This window comes from Xenopus tropicalis, chromosome 6, assembly GCF_000004195.4.
Source record: "Xenopus tropicalis strain Nigerian chromosome 6, UCB_Xtro_10.0, whole genome shotgun sequence".
NCBI classification, from domain to species: Eukaryota; Metazoa; Chordata; class Amphibia; order Anura; family Pipidae; genus Xenopus; species Xenopus tropicalis.
The window spans coordinates 88,606,707-88,634,434 of record NC_030682.2 but is presented as its reverse complement, the minus strand read 5'-3'; the positions used below and the strand labels follow the sequence as shown (position 1 = coordinate 88,634,434).

The window sequence follows — 27,728 nt, the reverse complement described above, 5'->3', positions numbered from 1 at the left end:
GAACATTTTAACTGGCTTTATCCAAATACTTTCTTTTGAAATAAATCACTTTTTTCAGCCCCACAAACTGAACGTATAGATATATGTATATGCAAATGTACTTATTTGATGGAATGGGTCACATTTTTTCTTGTCCATAAAATGCAATATAGAGTAAGATGTAGTTCTAACAGATTATGGATCAGATTTAATTTGATGGTACAGTTTTGGGAAAAAATGGAACTGAATTAGGAGAAATGTTTTTTCTCCTTGACTTGAATCTTGTCTTTTCACTTGATAACCCATATAATAACATTTTCTCATGGAATTTAATCTGGCCCTAGATATCTAAATAATCACTATTACTGTCAATTTGTCTAGAGGATTCTGTTTATATGGATGATGAGAGGGAAATTGAAGAATATGTCATGAATGATGTTGGAATTATTTTCCATGGAGAAGTGAGCAATATCAAGAAAAGAAGTTGGGAATACGGGCAGGTATGTATATTAGTGGATTTTTAGCAGCTCTAGAAGTTCTGACTGATGTGGATTAAAGAGTCTTGACGTAAAGTAAAGTAGACTTGTTATGAGCTAGATTAAGTCATAAGATCTGATAAGCCTTTGTTAAATTGTGTAAAATAGTTTACTACTATGTTAAGGCTAAAATTCTAGCATGGACATTCTCACTGTCAGGGTCGGACTGGGGGTGTGCGGGTCCTCCCAACTTCTGGGAAAGGCGGTTGAAAATAATCATCTTAGATCATTGCCTGAATCTAGTCACGCACCTGCCAAAGGAAAGGTTGTTTGTCTTTTTTTGCAGACAAACATGTTCTTACACAATAATTAGGTTGACTGGCTTCTTAAATTTTGAAAAATTGGTGCTGTTTAAGAGCTGGTTAAAGGTTGTATTAAGATTGTTATAACGTCTATTATATAAAACCTCTTTCCAATTAATTTTTAGTTTGAAGAACAGATTCTTGATGCATGCCTTAACCTTATGGACAGAGCTCAACTGGATCTCAGTGGACGTGGGAACCCAATTAAAATTAGTCGTGTTGGATCTGCAGTGGTATGTGTATCCAGAAAATTACTCTTTATTGGTTGACAGATTAGAAGTAAACATGAATACAAATGTAAATGGCCACCAGGAGGGTATAGTGGGGACTAATGAAAAAGCTGCTCTTGGGGAACATACAAAAGAGAAGAATGGAACTAACAAAGCAGACTTTACTTTTTATTCAAGGCACAGACAGGGCAGAAAAGGTAAATAGTTTAGGCAAAGTAGGTAACAGGCCATGCAGACAAAATAGGTCAGAAAGGGAAACACCCAAGAGAAGCAATATTGATACTGACTGCGGGCAACATATGTGAAGTACAATAAAACAACAATTAATGGAGGGCACTTCCTTTATACAAATCTAGTAAAGGGTGCAAGAGTAAAGACTCTTACTCAAATAGAGCTAAACGTTCACTCTGCACACCACATTATTAATACAGACACCAGCTTATCTGCCTTGTAAGCCTAAGTGCTGCTGTTTTTTTGTGGGACACTTTGGTATGTATTAAACTATACGTTGTTAAAATTATATGCTTGATCACTTTTTTGCATATACCTTATGTGTCTGTATTAAAAATGTGGTGTGCATACTTTTTAAAGTATGTAAGGTAAGGAACTGCAAACCAGATATACAAGGTAAAGTCCCGGTTACTTAACAATGGGTTAAGCAAGTCAACACAATGGTCAAGGCAGGCAGATTTCAGGAACAAGGCAAGAGTGTGTACACAGAAATCCAGCAGTGTAACACAAGGAACAGGGTACCTATGATATACACAAGAGCCCTGAACATCCTAATAAAATAGCATACAAGCATAGAAAGGGAAATGATGCTTTGAATTTGTTGGCATTTCTCAAAAATGCATGTTGACATGCACTCCAGTATGTACAGTAAATAAAGGTTAAATATCCATTAGCCAAAGGAATACTGTATTCACTATATAATTTTCCTTATGTTGCATCCATCAATTTGTTGCTGCTGTGCTAGCAACCTACTCAGAGTATTCATATTAAGACATGTTCTTCTAAACCATATAAGATATGTATGTATGGGTTTAAGTATTGTATGAACCTCATAAGTGTACTAATATATAAGGCAACTTCATTACCATTATAACTCACAAATACAATTCAGATCAATGGAGCTGTTATTTAGCTGCCGATGAGAGTCCCAGCTTCCAGGAACCAATCAAACAACTCATTAGCATTAATCCACATGTCTCCTATGAAAGGAGAATGCAGTAATGTTTCTGTGTCTCAGCTGACAATAAGGCAAGATCATGCTAAAAACCTACCAGGAGTGTGGATGATGCTGATCACTAGAGGGCAATATAGATTGGTTTATGTTTGTATGTATGTATATACTGTATATGTATATATATATGTGTGTGTGTATGTAGAAATGTGTGTTTTTACAGTGATAATACTAATATCACACTGGGGTTAAGCTGTCACAATGGCCTGTTAGCATCTTAGAAACACTGTAATCACTTACTAGTAACATTATCACTGTCACTGAGCATTTGTGACTTGACAAATTTAGTGTTTTTAGGCAAAACAAAAACTCCCTTTTCTAAATTTGAACTGTAAGAGAAGTACTGGGCAGATAGTTGACAGGGGGTATATTTCACCAATGATAAAATTACGTGCATTAAGCTCCAAGGAAGTGTATGATATGGTAGCAGGCAAATGCTACATTTCTTTTGCCAGCTTAGCTGGATAATGGGTCCCTGGAGTGAATGGAGGGAGAGTAGGGTAGGCCCTTCATTAAAAGGCCATCCAGAGTTTGGCGGGGCCTGATCCTGGTAAATGGGGCTTTAGTTTATAGTCTCTGTCTCTCTCTGTGCCTGGGGAATCAGGAGCTGCAAGCAGTGAGAGAGCCTGTTGGATTTTTTGTGAGTTTTCCTAACAAAACTGTTTGTAGGGGCTGGGCCATGATCCTCATTCCTTGAAGAGGGTTGTTTTCTCTGTAGATTGTGCCTAATTGGCATAGGTTTTGTTATTTTGTATTTTTTTTCCTTTTAATAAAACTGACCTAGGGCCAGTTGTACCCTATTTTGTGACTTATTTGTGTTATTTTGTGGGTGTCTGAGCAAGAGTGTGCCCGGTCTGCCTCAGGAGACCAACATCCTGCTACCTGTAATCCCTACACAACACAATCTTGCTAATTAGTTCTTCGTATTTGTTTTTCCATATCCGTATGTGTAATTTTAATATATGCAGAAACAAGCACATTTTTGTTGGATTTATTCAGAAATCATATGAGTTTTTGATGTGAACATCAAGGCAATGCACCAAATCCATAATTTTTGGATTCAGCTGAATACGAGATCCTCCAACAAATGCTCAAATACCCAACTAAATTTGAAGCATAATTTTGCTAATTAAATTGAAGAAAAATGCTGAAAAAATAGCATTATCTTACATGACTTTTACAGTTCATATTTGCTTCAACGAAACATTTACTAATGTTTGTATTTTTTAGATTCATATTTTTTGCGCTAAAATGCAAATTTTCACAGAATAACATTTCTTGCTATTTATTATGCATCAAAACGAGGTCATGTAGGAGTCAGTGGCAGCTGTCCTTTTTCAGTTGACCAATCTTTCTTTCCTTTGTCGTTTTAAAAGGTATTTTGACACTTTCTTTTGTGCGACAATACAAAAAATTTGTTTTTCACTTTTACCCCTTTTTGGTTCTGCTTTTTTTAAAAGGCTGATTTAATAAATCACTTGGCATTTGTATTTTTAGAGAAAATAAGATTTTTCGTGGTTTCAAAAACCTCTAAAACCACAAATATGAGAATGTTGATAAATGGGCCTTTCAGGAGCATATTTACGAACATTAATATATTTTTTTTCTCAGTGATTTATGTTTTTTGGGCTAAAACTTGATTTTGTCCATTTGTTACCCGCCTTCTGCGGACCATGGCTCCTTGCCTGCTAGTCCATACCCATCTGGCTACTTTTGTACCATGTAAGGATATTAAAACAAAATAAGAGGTTAGGGGAATGCATCTAGCATCTATGAGCACACAGTGAAACACTCATATATTTTGGTTTAAAAGCCCCAAAATGTCACTCTTATTTATATGTTTTAATAATGCTGATATGCCTAAGCATACACTTGTAATATAAGTAGTAGTAAGTATATTCTTACAATGAAATACTTCAAATCAAAGTTAGTACAGGTATGGGACCCATTATCCAGAATGTTTGGGACCTGGGGTTTTGTAGATCTTTCCTTAATTTGGATCTCCATTAGTGATGCACGAGTCCCATTTCGCTTTGCTGAAAAAATTTGCAAAACTTCTGAAAAATTTGTGAAACATGACTTTTTTTTACGCACACAACTTTTTTTGATGCATTTTTTATGCAACTGTGACTTTTTTGACGCGACCATGATTTTTTTGATGTGGTCGCGACTTTATTTTTCCCACAGCAATATTATGCAGCCATTTAATTTATTATGGCGTCTTTAGGAGATGGCCTTTCAGAACTCAATAACAGGTTTCCGGATAATAGATCCCATACCTATACAGTATTTTTTTTTTTTATTATATTCTCCTTTCCCCAAATGACTACTTGACAGATACATAGACCCCAGTCTTTATAGGGAAAAGGCAATTTGGATCTATAGTACTAAACTGATCACATTCACTGAAGAAGCAGTACTACAATAGAATTACTCATGCCATCAAAGAAACGGAGAAGCTTGAGGCCTAATTGAGGACAACATTATCACATTTTTTCATATGCTTATAAAACAGTATGAGCTATAAAACACATTAAACCACACATGGGGTAAAACAATTTTATTGATGGAACTAAAATAGTTTCATGTGAAACAAGATTCTGTTTTGTCAGTGACTTTATTTCCCAGGTCTGCCTGTATTTTGTTTTATTTATCTTGAACAGAAAAGTGCTTCTACTCATACTAAGAAAATAATGATTTCACAGTGCTAAATTTGGGGCAAACCTCAAGATAGTATTTAGGTGAAAACATCTACAGTTTACAAATGAAAATCACTGAAGTGCTCAGGGAAATGTGCTTAATATAGACACAATCCATACTAGAATGAAAAATACCACTACAGAACCATAACTATTTAGAAGCCCCATAAATAAGCTTGCAGAACAACATGAGATAGCAAAATCAGGATACAGAGGAGTGGTAGCACTAGATGTTAATGGCAGGAGTTACCTGCACAGCTGACAGCCCTCTAAGCAGAGAAACCAACCCTTATCAGGATTGAATTTAGCTATTATATGTAAATGCAACTGTACCACTAAAGGCAATTATTTTGTGTGATTGCTCTTTCAATTCAGCTGAATTATACATTGGTTTCTATCATACAGGACTAAGCTTTTCATAGAAACTTCAAAAACAACTTAATAGAATATGGTCTGTAAGCAGGAATTCTAGAAGGTTCTAGTATTGCATTTTCCTATGCTATGTTATTGTTGGGAACATTTGAGTATTATTGTTACTCTGTGTGGTTACTTTCTCAGGGTGCAAGTTCTCATTTAAAAAGCACAAGCACCCTGGGTTTATCTGCTTTTCACGTGGAATTGGAATTTTGGGGGGGGGGGAGTAGTGCACAGTGCCAGGAGCAAGCAGTAAGTACAGGACCCAGGGCAAGAAGCAAAGACAGGATCCAGATGCAGGCTGCTCCCTTCCATTCATATGTGCAAGCTAGGGGGTGGGAGGTGGGATGTCTAAATGCCACCCCCACCTTCCCCTCATTAATACAGTGCTGACTAATGCAGTCAATGGTGTATTCATGGGGAAACAGCATGTTTGTGTGCTCTGAACAGAGCACAGAGGCCTGAGGCCAGACTTTAAGAGCATACACAGTTAGCAAACTACAAAAAATGGCCAATTGTGGCACACAGTGGTGCATTGTAAATGTTAACCTATTGTGTGTGTTTATACTCCTTTTTTGCCATCTTCCTCGAGGACTTTATGTCCTCCAATGTATTTCCAGCAAAAAAAAACCTTGTGGCAAAATTCTAGTGCAGATTCAAAAACATTTTCTGCACTGGTGAAATCACAAATTTCATAACAAATAAAGGGTGAGCTGTCCCTTTAACCACCTCAGATAAATTTGACTTTAATTAATATATAATAACCAAAAGTTTCGATGCTACAGGTAAACAATGTGTATATACCTTTTAAGTACAGATATAATTTAGGAAAGCAAATGCAATAATTGGAAGATCCAGAGCTGAACCCAATACTAGCCACATTAGCCACATTTGAATACAATTTGCTCTTTGTTCAGTCTCCCACTGGAAACAGTACATAATGTTTGGAAAACCCATTAGTCTAGCAAAATGTATACTCCATAAAACCCTTTAAACTGATTTCCGTTCAACATAATTCATACTATTCTTTGAATGTACTTCATATAGCTTCCGTGCAATTGATTTCAACCTTGGTAGATGTTTATTCACTGGTTGAAACTATAATTCTTTGTTTAAGATTGGCAACACCTCTCTGCCTTAAGCTAATTGCTAGGCACCCCAACTGGGTACAACTAATTCATAGATTATTAGTGTGCTAAAACGTTTAAAACTCATAGTAAAATTCCCCTTTAGTAGCTAATAAGTGAAAATGCGGATTTTTTTTTTTTTAAATAACAATGATTAACATACACTATGTAAGTTGCATTACAACACTCACTTAAACTGCAGAATAATTACAAAAACTCCAATTAAATGGATGCATTTTTAATATCACCCATGACATACTAAGCAAACAAATATATTTTATGCAACATAATAATAGCCTGTCTCCTTTATGTAGAACCACTTTGGTGTTAATGAGGCATCATATCTTAAAATGTGATAAGATTTGCTTTTTCCCCATTTCCCCCTATTTAATCAAAAGGTTAATTGGCTCAGAATCATGACACACTATTCATGAGCATACAGCAATTACAAGCATGCAGCACACAGCAATTAAAAACATGTAAACTTAACGAGTATCTATGTTATGTATGTATTAGAATCCATAGGTTTAATTTGCAGGTTTGGAAGAATGAAAGAAACATATCTCATCTCTGCCATCAGTTGCTATAAAAATCTAATAGGGCACTGCCCAGATATAAATGTGAACAATATAAATGTGAACTTGTAAAAATAAAAAAATAAACATGGTTCTTATAAACACAAAAGGAAATTCAGAGTGGTAGGAGAGAAGTAGAAAGTATGAGTAGATACACACTCACACAACAATAAACTGCCATAGAACTCTATCACAAACAGAATTTTTTGTAAAGGAAATTGTTGTACAGGTATGTGACCTTTTATCAAGTACAAGGTACTGTTTATTATATTACAGACAAAAAGGAAAGTATGTTTAAACATTTGAATTATTTCATAAAAATGGAGTCTGTGGTTTGTATTGGTGAGCTTGATACGTGCATTTGTTGGCATTGAAAGAATATATTTTATTATCTATGCGTGTAATATATGGTGTCATTTTTTTATAAACAGTCAGCAAAGTATAAAGAGCAAGAGGATTATGTTCTAGACAGAGGTTCCAGAGCTTGCACTTTGCCTCGGCACCACAAAACCGTGATAGACTATTTAAACAGAGTACAGTATATCCAGGCTCCACCTCCCAACCCATGGGACTACTATAGTAGAGCGCAGGTTATACAGAACTCTCTTCCTGAGATGTGCCCTTACTATAGGTTGGATGAATGGATCACAGTGCCCGCACACAATAATCTGGACATCAGTGGTTCATAAACAAGTTGATAACAAATTATTGCTATAAAAGGCATAGTACAGAAGTCACATATTCCATCTCTTCAATTTGATAAATGCCAGTTACAGGCCCTTATGTGATAAAAGACAAAAAAATTTTCCCAGATGTAGTATCTTGCAGAGGGTAATAAGATTTTTTCTATTAAACAGACGACTACAAAATGCTACTTCTTGATTGGTTGGCATTGGTGATTAGACCTGTAGCAAACAGGGGAGTCCAAAAGAAGTAACACAACATACCCTTTGCTTTTTTATACCAGTTGGAGAAAACCACTTGACATTCCCACACAAGTTTTTCCTAATCATGCCAACACAGGCCAACCCTTTATTTTAAGACTTAGAACATAATATGAAACTGACAACCATAGGGTAAAACAAAATCTGTATTCCACTACATATGAAATATGAACATGAAATAGTCAATCAGTGTACTTTACTTTTAAATAAATAAAATCAAAAATTTAACCCTACCTAACAACACAGGGTACTTCAAGGGGAGGGTCAAAAACATGCCCCTGTAATTAGAACCTCAGGTATATGGAGTTTCAAGAACATAAAACCCTTTGTTACTTAATTTTCCACTTTATTAAACCGTAAATTGTATTTTCACTTACTATGGATTAGCTTCTCTTCTGACAATAAGCCCTCTCAGTCATGGTGCCAAGATGAAATGTTTTGGTGTATGTAAAATTGAGATCTCTCTCAAATACAATAAGTTATTATGTCCTCTTTTAGATAAATTCCAAAGATGATGATGGTGTTGTTGCTGGGAACTGGAAAAACGATTATTCTTTTGGAGTGTCTCCATCTGCTTGGACAGGAAGTGTAGATATCCTGTTGGAGTACCACAGTTCTGGCCTTCCGGTGAAATATGGTCAGTGCTGGGTCTTTGCTGGTGTGTTCAATACATGTAAGTATTTGAATAAGTTCAACACACAATGATGTTAACCTTTCTTCACAATAAAAGAAGCATTTTTTGAACATTTATGATCTTACTGTATATGAACAAAAAGCTGCAAAAAGAGATAGCGATAAATTTGTTCTTTGAGTTGTTCTTTGAGGGTTGAAAGTGCCATTTTCCCTTTGACATGATTGCACTTGCTTTTTCTTTAAGCATTGGGCATTTGGAAATATTGTTTGCTTTCCACCTACCTGAATTTTTATATTCACCATTTGACATAAACTCCAGGAGGAATTTGGCCACTCTGCTATATAGACACATGAATACTATCTGTTTTAAGCTGTATTTATTCATCACTTTTGAGTTATCATATACAACAAAATAGAGGAATACTGTTTCATTGTCCTACCCCTATAAAGCCATTCTCTCAAACTTATTTTTGATGACATCTAACAAGATCTTAACAATTTTCTGATTAATGTATATTGATTGACATACTGCCAGAGCCACCTTCAGAAACGTGGGGCCCCATACCAGTTGTTTATATTGGGCCCCCTATGAACACAAGCACGTACCAAAATATTTGCCGCCTTGTGCAAAATAAATAACAAATATTACTGTTTACTATTCATATTCAGTTTCTATAAAGAGTAATTAATTCACTAATTAATGATTAGTTCATTAGGGTTAGCAGAGGTGGCCCTAACTTTAAACCCTACACTTCTTCCTGCCCCTGCTTTGCATTGCTTGATATGGAAGTTACCTAACTTTAAAGTTCTTGCATGTTACGTTAATTGCATAAGCATGGAGGCCCAATGATGTTGCTGTTGGGCCAAATAACCTGTCATTCCACTGCTAAAAAGTTAAACTAGAAGATGCTTATATAATTCAGTAAATAGTTCCCAATAAACAGCTGATGTTACTCTATAAGGGTAAAGGCACTACTAGTAGCAGCTACTTTTCCATGGCTACTAAACTCCAGAAAATACCCTGCCATAGACAATACTGAGAATTGCCTCTGCTAAAACACATGTAGATGCAATTATCAGTAAATGATCAGCATTGTCTGTTCTAGTAGCCACAACAAGTAGCTTCTACTAGTCTGTGTCTTCACCCCAACAAGAAGTTCATATAAATAGCTAAATAAATAATGATTGTGCTAATAAGCCAGTCAGTTCATGGGGGGCAGTTGAATTTACCTTGTTTTTTAATTAATTGGTGGTCAATGAAGTTTGCCCCTGCCTGCCTGTCAAGCTTATTTGTGTTGTCTTTTGCTTAATAAGCAAGTTACACAAGCTTCTAGGCAGTTTTGTACATTTTATAAGTAACTCACACAACACATTTTACTGGACCTGGTACAACAGTACCCACTCTCCCCCCAGTGGCAGCCCTGCATAATGCATATCTCCATTTACAGCCCATCAGATGGTTTCCCCCCTATTTTCTGGTTATGAATTAGTGAGAGTAGCCTAGGGCAGAAAAAGACAAAGTTACTAAAAGCTCAGTAAACCTATAAACAGATAGGTGAAAAATAAAGTACCCTCAGTTCATTTTCCATTGAATGCTAGTGTATACTTTGATCTCTGGTAGTTCTGTCTTTATCTCTATGTTTTTGGTTTAGATATAAGGTGATTAGCTAACCATTGAGAGGTTTGGTTGAATTCCTTGGAATCAGAGAAGAAAGTTTTGGTGCACCAAGCTTATAATATCAGCATTCTGCAGCCACAGATAATTGCCTGTTCCTTACATCACAGCTTATGATGTTATGCCCTTACACAAACATCATCAACATATTTCTATTATGTACATTATGTAACATTTAATTGGACCTTTATTAAGATATGCAAGTACCATTTTTTATGATTGGTTAGTAAATCTGTGGAATTTGCACAGTTGCAAGGATAAATCCATCGTCAGGGGGCTTGAATCCAACACTTCCCTTAGTCAGATGGGAATACTTGTCAGACTATTTTAAATATTATTATATTAAACACTTTTAAGAGACTTTTAAAAAGACTATTTTAAATACTTTTTGGATAGCGTTGACTGTTAGTGCATACACAATGCTGACCCTTTGTCTACTTGCAACTTTTGGGACTTTCCAGAATGATGCATGATTTTACCTAGTCATTATAACTTCTCACTTAATATGTAAAATCACCAAACCTAGCTGAAGCTTTTGAACAGTTAAATATTACAACTTGACCTGTTTCTGAGGCCCACAGGGCAAATGCCGGCCCTAACAATATACAGTTTGACCAATATACTGCAGTGGAAGCTCATGGCTGTGCAATGTGCATCGTGAACAAAGGTATTGGCGGTGTGATATATACTGTATTTTGGGAGCATAAGGGGACTGGGGCATGGGTCCAACATGACGACATTTATGTGCTGACACAGCAACATGCAAGGCAGAAGCTTTTATTAGGTCATACCAATTTCTACCTATTCGCCTTTCATTCTTATCCACTGTTGGCTGCTGTAACTGTGAGGGCTGCGAGCTTGAAATCCATGTATCAGACCTCTATTTAAAAAGTCCTGCTAAATGATCAAACTTTCAGGAAAACTATAGCAAATGAGCTCCAATGCCTTGTTATTCTACATGAAGCTCTGCTTCCCCCGAGACCTTATTATTAGCTGTGTAAAACTATTCTCTCTCATCTCTGACCCAGATCGAGGGGGATGGTGCAGACTCTATTAAACTAGCTGGTCCCATAAATAGCAAGGGCAGCAGTTGTGCGATGGTTATCATGTGACCTTATAACACATTTAATTTGGAAACCTACTGTAAATATATTTACAATCGGTACATATTTTTATTTGACATTTCTCTCCATGGCGGGTTCTAGTTCAGCAGTCCTGTCTCCTTTCCTATGACAAGCAAGGAATTGCTTTAATTAAACCATGAAAATGCTGAATATACTGTTCACCGGCTGTAAGAACTCCTTTCAAAATAAAGTGCAAAAGTTAAAGTAAAAACATACCTATTAGTTTTTATCTTCTATGTATTCTCTGTGAAATAGATAGCATGAGACAATGGCTTTTTGCATACATAGAAAGCCACATTGGTATAATAACTTTTGTGTACTTAAGTTTCCATTATGCTTCACCCTCAGGTAGTAAGGGTAGCATTTCATCAAATTTTTCCATAGGCCATAAAGCAAAATGATCTAACAAATATTGACTTTTCTAACATTGGTGCCTTATTGTGTAATGTATTAACTAATAGCAATCAGTTTGGAAGCTGCCAACTCATCCCCTCCACACCAAGTTGGTAGCTTATTGGCCTATATTCTTGAGAGAGCTAACTTGATTGATATCTGGCCAGACATCGCCTGGATATCTATTGGGCATGTCTGAAAATCCTGTTGGAGTCTATGTAGACCTGCACTAACATCCAGTTTTTGTTCCTAGGTCAATAATTAGATCAGGCTGAGTAAACCCACCATATGGATGGCAGAGACTTGAGATCTCAAAATGATTGGCCAGCTTAAAGCCCAAGTTTTGGGATTTAGAAGCCCTGACTCTATTTAAACCAAGACTGAGCTGATCTTAAAGGCACAATGTAAAATGAATCAAATTTAATTGGGAAGTATACACCAATATACCCTGTTGTGTGTGAGCGAATTAAATAGGGCTTAAAAACGTATTCTTCCTATTCATTAATTAAAATAAATAATGTTTTACATTGAAAAGAACTAACAGATTATTGTTCAGTTTTTACTGTTATTACTACCTCTGTCTATTAATGGGTAACACAATTATGTGAGCCACATTAAAATATAAAAAGAATTGAGGAGCAACACAAGCATGATTCTGTTTGGCAGTGCCACCTGATTTTTATGCAACCAAAACTTGTTCCAAACCAGGAATTTAAACATGAGCACCTGCTTTGAGGCCACTGGGAGCAACATCCAAGGAGTTAGAGAGCCACATGTTGCTCCCGAACCACTGGTTGGGGATCATTGGCCTATGGGTCTACACTATAGAGAGATGTTTTTGCTTTGATGAATAAGGATGAGTATGGACTACTTAATACATGGTAATTGTAATATAGTGAGTAAACTATGAAACATATAATTCTCACGCCGGAACCAGTATTAAATGTATGTTTACCAATGCAAGGAGTCTGACTGGTAAAATGGGAGAGCTGGAGGTACTGGCGTTGGAGCGGAAATATGATGTGATTGGAGTTGCTGAAACTTGGTTGAATGAGTCTCATGACTGGGCAGTTAACATTGGGGGGTATACATTGTTTCGGAGGGACAGGGGCAATAGAAAAGGAGGAGGAGTGTGTCTGTTCATTAAGCACGACTTAAAAGCAAATATTAAGGAGGAAGTTATGGGGGGAACAGAGGGAGCTGAATCCTTATGGGTTGAGCTTCTCACAGATAGTAAAGAATCTACCAAACTAATTGTAGGGGTATGCTATAGACCCCCTAATGTAAGCGAAGAGGAGGAGGCCCAGCTCCTGTTGCAAATAGAAAAGGCTGCTAGTTTGGGGCAAGTGATAATAATGGGGGATTTTAATTACCCTGATATTGACTGGGGCAATAGTACTGCCAGGACAGTAAATGGGAACAAGTTTATAAACTTGCTGCATGACAACTTTATGTCACAAGTTGTTGAGGAGCCAACCAGGAACAATGCTATACTAGATCTAGTGATCTCTAATGACCCAGAACGTATAGCAAATGTGCAAGTGGTGGAACCCCTGGGTAATAGTGACCATAATGTTATTTCATTTGACGTTTGGTGCAGGAAACAAATTTACACGGGGGCAACAAAGACACTGAATTTTAGGAAGGCAAATTTTAGCTCCTTAAGGGCAGCGCTTCAGGGCATAGATTGGGGCATTATGTTTTCTGATAAAAATACAGAGCAGAAATGGTTGTCATTTAAAATGATATTAAATCATTACTGTTCTCAATTCATTCCATTAATAAGAAAAAGTAGAAGTGTTAAGAATCACCCTATGTGGCTTAACTCTGAGGTAAAGAAGTTAATAGGGAAAAAAAGGAAAGCTTTTAAGAAATATAAGTCAGAGGGGACAGTAGCTGCATTTAATGATTATAAACACTATAACAAGTGTTGTAAAACAGCAATCCGGAAGGCAAAGATAGAAAATGAGGAGCGCATCGCGGCCGAGGCCAAGACTAACCCCAAAAAGTTTTTTAAGTATATTAATAGTAAAAAGATGCAGGTTGAGGGTGTGGCCCCATTGAGTTATAATAACAATATGGTTACAGCGGATACAGAAAAGGCAGATGTGCTTAACCAGTTCTTTTCTTCTGTGTATACAGTAGAGGAGCCAGTGGGCCAAGTCCCACCCAATAGCTTCACTGTTGCCTCAGCTCCAACTATACAGTGGTTGGCACAGGATATGGTGCTTAAAGGGTTACACACGATAAATGTAAACAAGGCACCAGGGCCAGATGGAATACACCCTCGGGTACTGAGAGAGCTAGGGTCAGAATTACAGTGGCCCTTGTTTCTGATATTCTCAGACTCTCTTTCATCAGGTATGGTACCTAGGGATTGGAAGAAGGCGAATGTCACTCCCATATTTAAAAAGGGAGTAAGATCTCAGCCTGGCAATTATAGGCCTGTAAGTTTGACATCCGTGGTGGGCAAGTTATTTGAAGACTTGTTAAGGGATCACATTCAAAATTATGTACTGGAGAATGGCATTATGAGCAGTAATCAGCATGGCTTTATGAAGGACAGGTCATGTCAGACCAATTTAATTGCTTTTTATGATGAGGTAAGTAAGAAGCTGGACAGTGGGGATGCAGTAGATATAATCTATTTGGATTTTGCCAAAGCATTTGATACCGTTCCCCACAAACGACTGCTTTCTAAGCTAAGGTCTATTGGTCTTAGTGAAGTCGTTTGCACATGGATAGAAAACTGGCTACAGGATCGGGTACAGAGGGTGGTTGTTAATGGCACATTCTCTACTTGGAGTAAGGTTCTCAGTGGGGTCCCTCAGGGTTCTGTACTGGGTCCACTTTTGTTTAATTTGTTCATAAATGACTTAGGGGAGGGTATTATGAGTAATGTATCAGTGTTTGCAGATGACACAAAACTCTGCAGACCAGTCAATTCTATCCAGGATGTGACATCCCTGCAGCAGGATCTTGACCAACTGGCAATCTGGGCAGCTAAGTGGCAGATGAGATTTAATGTGGATAAATGTAAGGTCATGCACCTGGGATGTAAAAATATGCAAGCCCCGTATACCCTTAATGGGACTGCACTAGGCAAATCCATAATGGAGAAGGACCTTGGAGTCCTTGTAGATAATAAACTTGGCTGTAGCAAGCAATGCCAGGCAGCAGCTGCAAGGGCAAACAAGGTTTTGAGCTGTATTAAAAGGGGTATAGATTCACGGGAGGAGGGGGTTATTCTTCCCCTTTACAGAGCACTGGTAAGGCCCCATCTAGAATATGCTGTTCAGTTTTGGTCTCCAGTGCTCAAACGGGACATTATTGAGTTAGAGAGGGTCCAGAGAAGGGCAACTAAGCTGGTAAAGGGTATGGAAAGTCTCAGTTATGAAGAAAGACTGGCCAAGTTGGGTCTGTTTACACTGGAGAAGAGGCGCTTAAGAGGTGACATGATAACTATGTATAAATATATAAGGGGATCATATAATAACCTCTCTAATGTTTTATTTACCAGTAGGTCCTTCCAACGGACACGAGGGCACCCACTCCGTTTAGAAGAAGGGAGGTTCCATTTAAATATTCGGAAAGGATTTTTTACAGTGAGAGCTGTGAAGTTGTGGAATTCCCTCCCCGAATCAGTCGTACTGGCTGATACATTATATAGCTTTAAGAAGGGGCTGGACGGATTCTTAGCAAGTGAGGGAATACAGGGTTATGGGAGATAGCTCTTAGTACAAGTTGATCCAGGGACTGGTCCGATTGCCATCTTGGAGTCAGGAAGGAATTTTTTCCCCTCTGAGGCAAATTAGAGAGGTTTCAGATGGGGTTTTTTGCCTTCCTCTGGATCAACTTGTAGTTAGGTAGGTTAGGTATAGGCATTATGGTTGAACTTGATGGACGTATGTCTTTTTTCAACCCAACTTACTATGTTACTATGTTACTATATTATAATGATTTCAGGTTTATTCTCAAACTACTGCAATTAACCAAGTGAAGCCCTGTTGCCATCAAGGTGAGGCTTGCAACATTTTGGAAAGTTTCTTTTATAATACGATCTGTAAACACAAAAACTGAAAGGAATGTTCAAGGGTAATGGCACACAGGACATTTTGTCGGCCATGATAAATCTGCGCTACTGAGTGACAAAAGTTTGCTAGTTTCCTTCCTACTGGCAATAATGTGAATCACTCAGCCTTTCAAAGTAGCCCAAAGTTACCATGCAAGGAAAATTTAGACTACTAGAGAAAAGCAACATGTATGGTTGTCCTTGGAAATAATTTCAGAGATTATTTGCAGAGTGGAGTGAGTGGAGGCTAATTATAGAAATTTAAATTATATATTAAATGATAAGAAAAAGCTTAATCATCGCAGGTGATTCTAACTGTCGACTTCAGACCCCAAGCTAGTGCTCTTCTTCCCACTTCACTTTTAACCATGTTGTTGCATAATTACCTTCTGGGAATCTCTCCTCTGTCATCATTTTCATGTGGTACAATGAGATGCAATGCATGGTATTTCTGTGGGTATTTACTGTTTTGTTAGCTGATGTTTTAACTAATAAACTATTTCCCAACTTATGGTGTGTACTGTTGTTTCCCAGGGAGAGGGGAATAGGGAGCAGGGGGTGCTGGGTTAGGGGGACTGACTCATTTTTATAGGAGTAATGCGGATAGCCAGGGGGTCCACACTTTACTGAAATTTACTGTTGATTTTAGTTGTGAAGTTTAGATTTGAATTTGAACAAACTCATATTGAACACAACTTTACAAAGGAGCGATGCTACAATTATGTAAAATACCTAATGATATTATTTATTGCTAAAAACTTCTCACCTTTTTCCATAGTTTTGCGATGCCTGGGAATACCTGCACGACTTATCACCAATTATTTCTCAGCTCATGACAATGATGCCAATCTACGTACGGATGTCTACCTTGACGAGGATGGGAAAACAAACACTACACTCACAAAGGATTCTATCTGGTGGGTGACATGCCAGTTTTCAGTGTTTTAAACAGAAAAAGGTGAAGTTAATAGCACATCATAAAATAACTGTTTAATACACAGTAATAGGATAACATTTACACAAAAAGACAATCTAGCTACAGTTATGATGTACAATCTGATTCACTGGCCTATATTTATCTATCAATAGGTTTAATAAGCCCTAAGTAAAAGGATGATATAAAATGAATGATATAAAATGTACCTAGTCCAGTATCCTGACATACTGCAGAGGTTTACCCCCTAACAGAAATATGGGTCAAGAAGTGTCACACTTTATTTAGGTGCCAGATTGTAACAGGACTACCCGTACTTGGGAGACTCATACTACAGGGAAGGTGATGGGGACCTGGCATCTACAGTCTGTCGTGCCTTTGATGTTATCTGGCCAAAGAGGAAGCCCCTAACTCTTGAACTTCCTTAGATAGGCTCCTAAAGGGAAGTCCCCCTACAGGCCAACCTTAAAGGGGACCTGTCACCCCAAGACATAACTCCAAATTATTTTCTATATTGTTAGTTAAGCAAAATAAACGTTACTTACGCTATATAAATAATATAAATGTTGTTTCCTTCCGTCTTGGAATTCCTCAATCAAAGCAAGCAGGCAGGCGCCATTTTGTGGACACTGTTATGAAGGCAAACTTTGTATCATGCCAAAATCTTGTGTATGTGCCAGAACGGGGGGACCAGATGCCTATACCCATGCACTGGCTACACAATTAGATGATGAGGAGGGAGGGGGAAAGTGAGATGTGCAGTGACATCTAGGTAGTGCTGAATGGAAAGCTAAAGTTATTGTCTGCTCCGCCTCTATGCCTAAAGCATAGAGGTGGGGCAAGCAATATATGATTGACAGCTGGGATTTTTAAATGCCTTTATAATGAGTTTGGATGTTTTAATATAAAAATGAATTTGGGTTTCATGTTTAATTTGAAAAGGACTTTTATTATACAGCTTTTTATGTCTGGGTGACAGGTCCACTTTAAGGGTTGGTGCCACATGCTGGCTAAACTAGATATAGCCCAGTTGGGCTATAACATTTTTTTTTATCATATTAACTTTATTTTAAGTTCAAGGATTGATGCAGATCAGAAAATATTGATTTGATGCATTTTGGTGGGTAATTTGGAACTCAGTATGAAACTTAACAGCATCTTAAGGGATATTAACATAGTTACATAGTTAAGTTGGGTTGAAAAAAGACCAAAGTCCATCAAGTTCAACCCTTCAAGTGAACCCCAGTGCACACACACAGACCACATGGACAAGATTAAACTATCATCATACCACCCAGGTTCCTGGAAATGATACTTCTTCAGAGGGGCCTAAGGGAGTAAAAAGGGGTAGTTAACCTAAAGGTGAGTTAGGCTGAGATTTACTGAGAGCTCCTATTTGCTTTCCAAAATAGTCCAGAAAGCCTACCTCAATTAGGGTAAAAGTTAGGGTGAACACATATTTGATGTCCTAGTAGTGATAAGTGCCCTGTACATCAATTTTCTCACACCAAGTGCATTAAAGTCAACGGACATTTTTTCTTATGCCAAGTTTATTAAAGTAAATGGGCATTTTTTAATGATTTTTACATCAGGTAAACAAAATGCACAGTGAAATTCTAGTGATTTGTGGAAATGCAATAGTGTTTCACTATAAACTAAATACCATAAGTCCCGTAGACAGTTCCAAGATGAATAAGTAGAGCTGTATCCTGTTCTTTCTAACTTTGTCAGTAGATACAGTTTTGCAGGATAAAGCAATCGTTCTGTTATAAAAATTGCAAGATTTGCAGATGGGTTTCCTTGAATAATTCTATTCGTATGTCTGTGCCTCATTATGTTTCTCCATTGACAAGTTTTCCTTGATCCAAGAATTTATTCTTGCTTTGAAATGCCTTGTTAGACAAGCTTTAGATCCTCCTGACTTCTTTCACTTTCTGTTTTTGCCCATTATTAATGAAATGGCCAGAGTTTAACAATTCTGTTTTTTTACTGACATTTTTATTGCTGCTTAAATTTTACAGATCAGGAATGCATAAGTGGTACTCAAATTAAATCAGTCTCTTCACACTTGGCAGGGCATGGGTAATTTAAAAAGCAAAATTATCCTGATGTTTGTAATAGAATGTTGTATGCAGCTGATATGTTCTGAATAAAGAATAAAGACATCATGGAGACTCTAGAAAACAATGCATGCTACACCAAGCTATCAGCAATCTTTGCCTTTCTTTCATTTTTTCATAACAGTTTTGCCACCAGCTTTATCCCTATGTAATCTAAAGTAAGATATATTATCAGTCTGTATATTTTACTTCCCTGACTTCTACCGCAAACACAAAGAGGTTTGACCAAATACATATTATATTTAGAAATGTAGCTTTGCACTTAGCACCTGTTCTTGGGTGGATATGTCCATACAACTGTAAGTCTACAGCATGTTACGTTGTATGATGTGAGTTTAAGGGAGAAAAGTATTTGTATAACACAAACCAATTTTGAACCAGATATTTCTTATGTTGAATAGGAATTATCATTGCTGGAATGAGGCTTGGATGACTCGATCTGATCTTCCTGTTGGGTTTGGAGGATGGCAAGCTGTAGATGCTACACCACAGGAAACCAGTGATGGTAAACTGTTACAGAATTAGTTTAAGTGCATGCAATCTGATTTATTTTTCTATTTGTGCGCTGGACAGTTTATACATAATTCTGTATTCAAATTAATCTCCATTTCACTGTACTTGCTAAGAGTAAGATAAATGCACATCTTATTTAGTCATACAGGGATTCTGTCATGATTTTTATAGTATACCTTTTAATTCTAAATGACACTCTTTACATTTCAAATATTTCATTCTGCCATCTAAAATTTTATTCTTGAATCAACAAATGTATTTCTTTTAGCTGTAATATTGGTGTGTTGGCAGCCATCTCAGTGCATTGTACCTGAGTCTGAGCTTTCAGAAGGAGCCAACGCTACACAATAGAATTGTTTTTAGATAGGCTATTGTTTCTCCTTATCAATGTAACTGGAGTCATGACATGGCTAAGCAGGACTTGGAGTTTTACTACTTAGTGCTGTTCTTATATCTACCATTTGGTGGGGCATGGCAACATTTTTAGCATTGCAGGTGTCAAGGAGCTGTTATCCTGTTACCTTCCAATTGTACTGCTGATCAGCTGAGCTGCTGGGAGGGGGGTGATATCATATGCAGCAATGAAGTGTGACTGAAGGTTATGACAGCCAAAGTCACATGGCTGAAGGCACCTGGGAAACTAACAACATGTCTAGGGGAAGGAATACAAAATAGCTGCTTTTGTAGATGATCTTTTACTATTTATCACAAAGCCAATAATATCACTTCCAAATTTAATTAAACTTATTAATATTTTTGGTGAACTGTCTAATTTTAAAGTGAATTATGCTAAATCAGAAATTTTAAAGTTTAATATTTCTGGAAACACTACAAACACTGCTGGAGGGAGATTTTGAATTTAAATGGGCAAAATCAAATATTCAATATTTAGGAGTATAAATACCATCAGATCTCTTAAAATTGTATCAGGATAATTATATTTCGCTTTTGAGTTCTATACAAGGTCTCATTGCCTTTCGGGAGAGACTAAAATTATCTTGGTTTGGTAGACTGCAGGCTATTAAAATGATGCTAATACCAAAAATATTATACACTTTACAATCTCTAGCTATACAAGTACCTATGATTTTTTTCAGCAACATAAAAGCTATGGTATCAGGATTTATCTGGGGTAAGAAGAAACCCAGACTGAAATATAAGCAACTAACGCTACCAGATACTCAGTTGTATTGTATTGCCATACATTTAGCTAGAATAAAAGCTTGGTCCTTAACTAACCACAAGAGTTGGGTACTCTTGGAGGAACAGGAAGGGCTGGGGGTTCCACTAATGAACTATTTGTGGGGTAAAAAGGAATTACTTCCCGGGGAAATAAAGAAACACCCTTTAACAGGGACTACGTATGGTTTAAAAATAAGCAGAAATATAATCTTGCTCCTTTTCCGTGTATTCTCCAACCTTTGGAACTAAACCCTGCCTTACCATCTAGTCTAGAAAAGGGGGAATTAGAAGGTGGAATTTTTATAGTGAAAGACCTACAAGAATCATTGATTTTTTTTGGTACCTCTGGCAGAGTTGGAAAGTCGCTGGGGACAGCACCCAAGAGATGGTTGGAACTATTACCAAGTTTACCATTATATAAAATCTTTGCAATCTCAAAATTGGGTAAGACCATTAATGTCATGGGAGAAATTGATAGAAAATCCAGAATTGAGAGATAAAATAATTTCTACCTTCTATAAAATTTTAATAAATAATACAGATACCACCAAGAGAAATTTCTGTATAGAGTGGAAAAGAGAATTAGGGATTGAGATACCGGAAAATGTTTGGGATAGGATCTTTATCTCTATACACAATTCTTCTAGGGCGGTAAGAGTAAAAGAAATGAATTATAAATTGGTTACTAGATGGCATTATACCCCCACTAAACTGAAGAGGATGGTTACTAACACCTCAGACAAATGTTGGAGGGTAACCATACTCATATTTGGTACTTGTGCCAACAATTAAAACAATATTGGCCGAAAATACTAAATACGATAGGGAAAATAACTGACATTTCAATAAAGGATACTGATGTGTCATTAATCTTATTAAATCTAGTTCCTGGTAAAAATACGATTTTCTTGGACTTACTTACTCAGCAACTCTTGTATGCTGCCAAAACGTTGATCCCGAGGTACTGGAAATCTAATAGGGTGCCAACATATCTAGAATGGATACAACTAGTAGAAGAGGTCAGAAAATTAGAGGAGCTAACATACATCGCTCATAGTGAAAGTTTAACATATTGGAGAATATGGGGTCCCTGGCATAAGTTCTTAAATAATTGAGTAACATCATATGCATTGATTAAAGGTTGAGGTTAATTATTCTTAACTATGTTTTGGGAACTATATTAATCAAACTTAAGATTATAAATGGACATTATGTCTGTTGTACTGTGTATTAGAGGTGTATGAAAAAATTTTGTTTTGTATTTGAAGACTGTGGTGTCCCCTTTTCCCCTTCTTGTCTTTTCTGTATTTCCTTCTGCTTTATAAAATTCAAATTAAAATAAAGAATTGAGAAAAAAAAACCAACAACATGTCAAGCTCCATGTCAAATTTCAAAATTAAATATTAAAAAATTATAAAATATGTTTGCTCTTTTAAACATTGATTTCAGTGCAGAATTCTGCTGATGTATTTTGAAAAAAATGTGTTTTCCTGTAACTGAATCCCTTTAACTTCTACAAATGACAGATATTTTGTACTGTTTTTGAACAAAAGTATTCATGAGGGAATCTGGGTGGAGGTAAGAGTAAAGAAGGCCATACACGGACAGACGTAAGATACCAATTCAAGTCCTTTAGACCAATTCGGTAGCTTATCAGCCCATGTAATTGGACCCTACCGATATCTGGCCGAAAAACGTCCAGGTGTTAATCGAGCAGGTTTGATTTTTTTAGTCGGATCAGGGGCTGCATAAGCTTATTGATGCAGTCCTCGCTCTCACCACTCCAATTCCATTGTGGTAATTCAGCAATTTGGCAATAGGGCCAAATGATTAAATAAGCCTAATATCACCCAACTTAGGTGGGCATATCTGGGAAAAAATCCACTCATTTGGCGATCTTGCAAAACGAGTGAATATTGTTTAACATATGGCCACCTTAAGGCATTAGCAGGTGAAATCTACAAATGTATGGCCACATTTACATAGCAGTGATCTGGTTGAAATGCATAAAGTAGAGTCTCGGTGGCCATACATAAACACATCTGCTGCTTTGGTGAGATCATTTGACCACTTTGTCCATTGTCCCTTAGGCAAAAGGTTGGATTCTAAAGCTGGCCTGAACAAAACTGTCCAGCAGATATCTGGCTAATGGATAATGTAATTTTGATAACTAAGATCTAGATAAAACTTTTTCTGACGTTATATTTGTGGCAACTCCACAAAATATAACACCCAGAACATAGGCAGGACTTTTTTCATAAAAAAGTTATACAATAACATATAGACATTGGAGAAAAGAAAAATTCACTATTCAATATCACTGTATAATAGACTATGAAAGATATGAAAGAATTGGTGGAGCAAGTGCTGGATTCTCATAGGAAATTTAATAATTGCCTTTATAAATATTTTCCAATACAATGTAGAGATAGAATCTATAATTATTTAATTTATCTAACAAATAAACTCTTACCTTCAAAATCTATATATCACACAACCTTGGAAAGAGGAGACAAATAAAACGCAGTATCTATAAACCTGCTCATTCCAAATGTATTTTTTATTTGAATCTGGATTTAAGGCAGTTTCTTTCACACAGAAGAGGAGAGGTCCTTCAGTAGGCATTTTTTAAGGTTCAGTGAAAGGTTTAAAGTTTCGGGTTATTTATTAAACTAGAACTGATCTGCGTCAGTGTAGGGATTATTTTAGAGATTGGTTATGTATTTGTAACAGCATTGTAGCCACACAGAATAAAATGTGATTAGCTTGCAATATTAATTACTTTGATGATATTATTTGATGGTCCAATAAGGACACAATAACACACAACGATAACAAGTGTATTATTAGTCCTATGGGCTTATTTTTGATCAGCTAGGCTCTCTAGGAGATGCAAAATTGTAGCACTTAGGGTGCCATTTACTTGGCATTTTCATAATGCACAATGTTATGTGCTCTTTTCCCCTCGTGCCTGTTGTTCTTTGATAGTGTACCATGAGAAGGTGTTAAGTATAGAGTTTCAGATGCACCTTCCACCATGACTGCACTTGCATGGCAGGCTTGTAAGAAGCATTGTGGACAAGGTAATCTGCACCCTTTTTTTGCACTTTACTAAATAAGCCCTTATAGTTAATGCATTGATTAACAGTGATTTCATGCAGATGTTACTTTGTTGTTTCTTTCTGACACTTATCAGCAATCTTAGACCTGCAGATGTAAGAATATAAACTGTATATATATATATATATATATTTTTTTTTATTTTAAAGCATCAATTCTTTTACAATGATTAATTTTCCCTCTCCTTATTAGGTATGTTTCGATGTGGACCTGCATCAGTTCAAGCCATTAAGCATGGTCACGCCTGCTTCCAGTTTGATACACCATTTATTTTTAGTGAGGTGTGTTGTTTCTCTACACTTAGGGGCTGATTTACTAATCCGAATGAGAAAAATTGGAAAACGAACATTTTGCGACTTTTTTGTAATTTTTGCGATTTTTTCGTTGCCGTTACGACTTTTTCGTAAATTGTCGCAACTTTTTCGTAACCATTATGACTTGCGCGAATTGTCGCGACTTTTTCATAGCCATTACAAATTTCGTGAATTGTCGCAACTTTTTCATAGCCATTATGACTTGCGTGAATTGTCGCGACTTTTTCATAGTCATTACGACTTTCGCGACTTTTTCGTATTGAGCGCTCGAAAAATTCGCAACAATTCGCGGAAAAGTCGCTAAATACCGATCATTACGAAAAAAACGGATTTGGACGCTTTTCGGACGTTCGTGGATTAGTAAATGTGCCCCTTACTCTGATATTAGATTTCGTTTCATACATGATCTTCTGTTTTGTTTTATTAATTACATATCATCTAGGATTTTATTTGATTATTTAGCAATGCATGCAATATGTGCCTTGTTTATAATTTATGTATGTACATCTGTATGCATTTGAATGATCTGACCACCTACTCTACAGCCTGTTCTGTTTCCTATTAATGGCTTCCTTGTACTGTGAGTTTGAACTCAGTTTTGAAAGATGCAGTATAGCTCTAAACTCTGTAGCAGTCTTTTCAAAATATAATGCTCCCTAAGAGGATAGGAGAAATAGTTTAGGCAAAACATTATCCTCTAAATAGTGCTAAAACTCAGTAGAACTCAGTAGATGGGCCCAACATCAGTTGCCTCCAAGGCACACCCACCAGCAGCCACAGTGAAATGATGACTGTGTGGAGGGGGTTATGGTACGTGAACTAGGGGTAGGTTAAGGGATTCCTGCCCAGCACAACAGCACCTCCCCTGTGCTGTGCCCTATACACCTGCCTCTTCTCCTTACCCCCAGTTCTGGTCCTGGTGCTTCCCTTCTAGTTGGTTAGTTGGTGTTTATTTGATATGGAAGAGAATAATTTTAAGATGCACAGGTAAAGCAGGCCTCATTGATTCATATGTGCCATTTATTTTATTGGGTATACATATATATTAGCTACATATGTGAAATTTAATGAAAATTATTATATGACTATATATTTACAGGTAAACAGTGACATAGTATACTCTAGAGCAATGAAAGATGGATCCAAAGTTATTGAACATATTGACAAAACACATGTGGGACAGAAGATATTGACAAAACAAATTGGTGGAGATGACCCACAAGATATAACTGACCTGTATAAGTTTTCTGAAGGTAAATGACTGTTAATGTATAATTGAAATGTTTTTCATTATATCACTGACTGTCACCCTGATCTTATTAGTTGTTCCCAATGCACTTCTCTTCCTGTTGGTTTCTAATCTTCTAACTCCTGCCACGGAATGCATGGGCTTTTTAGTTCATTTAATGGTTTCATCCCAAGAACCCCTAATCCCCATGTGTTACATCCCCTTGTAATTGAGATGACTAAAAAATGGACTGCATCAGTTTATAATTAACAATCCAAAAACATGAGTATACAATGCAGAATGCACTATTCTGCCCCCATTTGTTTTCTGTATGAGGAAAGCAGTGTGCAAAGTACAAAAAATGGATGCACTTCTGCCTACCTATCCCCTAACTTGTTCATTGTGGCCATCAATGACCCCATTATCCATAAGGAAATTACCCCCTTATTTATTTCTTTTGGGGTGGAAATGTTGAATTAAACCTTCATTACAAGGATACAGCTTTCTGTTGTATATAGGGGCTGCATATAGAAAGCACAGAGCACTCTACACCCATTACCCTTGGGTTCTCTGTACAAAGCCAAATAGGCTTTCAGAGAATGTATGTAACCCAGCACACACATAAACCTATACCGACCTATCAATACACTCACATACATATGCACATATATACAGTATACCAACATCAATACTAATTGTAGATTTTATGATCACAAAAGCCTTGGATATATGTTTGTTTAAGAAATCATCCAAGCCTATCACTTATAAAGGCATTAAAGGAACAGTAACACCAAAAAATGAAAGAGCTTTAAAGTAATAAAAATATAATGCACTGTTGCCCTGCACTGGTAAAACTGGTGTGTTTGCTACAGTAACACTACTATAATTTATATAATAAGCTGCTGTCTAGCCACGGGGGCAGCCATTCAAACTGGAAAAGGCACAGGTTACATAGCAGATAACAGATAAGTTCTGTAGAATACAATAGTGTTTTATCTGTTATCTGCTATGTGCCCGTGCCTTTTCTCCTTTGAATGGCTGCCTCCATGGCTACATAGCAGCTTATTTAAATAAATTATAGTAGACTTTCTGAAGTAAACACACAACTTTTACCAGTGCAGGGCAGCAGCACATTATATTTTAGTTACTTTTATACCCTTTTATTTTTTGGTGTTACTGTTCCTTTAACAGAATCTGCCATCACAACATCACTCCACAACTAGTGATGAGCAAATCTGTCCTGTTTCGCTTTGCCATTAAATTTGCGAAAAGGCAAGAAAATTTGCCCAATTTGAAGTCACTGCACCCTTTTTTTTATGCGACCACACCCAATTTGACGCACGGCAAAAATCTGTGAGACAAATTTTCCACGGTGAATTTTCACATAAGTTTCGCGAAACAATTCGCCAATGGCGAAATGCGGAAATTTGCTGCAAATCCATGTGCACTATCCACAACCTCATTGCCCTCACAGGAAAGGATTTTAATTACCCTATCCCACCTAAAAGCAATTGTATATCAAATACATTTAAAATATGTTGGTACCTGAAGATGTAATGTGTCAGTAATTATACTTTTTTCACGGATACATTTTGATAGAACTGCTCTTAACATCAGAATATAGAGCTAAGACAATGCTGAATGCACTCAAGGTCAGACTGGGCCGGTGGGACACTGGTAAAAAAAACCCCGGTGTACCCTGCTGACCAAGACCCAATCCATGCCTACCATCCACATTACTCTTTCGCTGCCTTCCCTCCCCCAATGGTGGCAATAGCAAATATAAGGTGTGTGCGCAGGAGTGGAGGGACTGGCTGTGAGTGAGCAGGTGGCGGGGGCCCCAGAGGGGGTGTGGAGGCCCCATATGCAGTCTCTGTATAAAAAAGCCTGCTACATCTGTGTGGGGCAAATGTAAAGAACTCCAACATATTTTAGATTTAGTTTAAATTTTTCAGCTAGGGAAGCTAATTTTTGCAATATATTTTATTTTCCTCAGTCTAAGCACTAAAAGTCCTTTAAATGGCCAGCTATTAAAGGTTTATGACATAAGTATGTTAAAAAGGTTTAATACCTGCATGTTAAAGTAATACACAGTAAAATCAGCCAATCAGTAAAGCTCCGACGGAAATTAACAAATGCTCAATAACCTTATTAGACACCGTGGTGCTGATTCAGTAGTTTTTAATGGACCTTACATCTTCAGCTCTGTGGAGATTAATATTTAATTACAAATAAACCAAGCATTTTAGCCGAGAGACTGCTGCACTCTGAAAATCCCTCTGTGTAAGCTTGTCTAAACATATCTGTACACTAATTACCAAAAAATTAACATGTGACCTGGAGCAATGGATTTATTGATGTACACAACTTC

General features: G+C 37.0%; 1 protein-coding gene across 3 annotated transcripts in view; it reads left to right on the top strand.

Moving 5' to 3' along the window:
• The window catches only part of f13a1 (coagulation factor XIII, A1 polypeptide), a 65,695-nt gene that overhangs the window by 23,885 nt on the left and 14,082 nt on the right, over positions 1-27,728 (top strand). For all 3 annotated transcript variants that reach the window (XM_002936425.4, XM_031904033.1, XM_031904034.1), the window contains exons 5-11: positions 361-479; positions 943-1,050; positions 8,548-8,722; positions 16,725-16,863; positions 19,402-19,505; positions 24,008-24,096; positions 25,229-25,382. In XM_002936425.4, the coding sequence (XP_002936471.2) occupies positions 361-479; positions 943-1,050; positions 8,548-8,722; positions 16,725-16,863; positions 19,402-19,505; positions 24,008-24,096; positions 25,229-25,382 (888 nt within the window). The remainder of the gene's footprint in view (positions 1-360; positions 480-942; positions 1,051-8,547; positions 8,723-16,724; positions 16,864-19,401; positions 19,506-24,007; positions 24,097-25,228; positions 25,383-27,728) is intronic.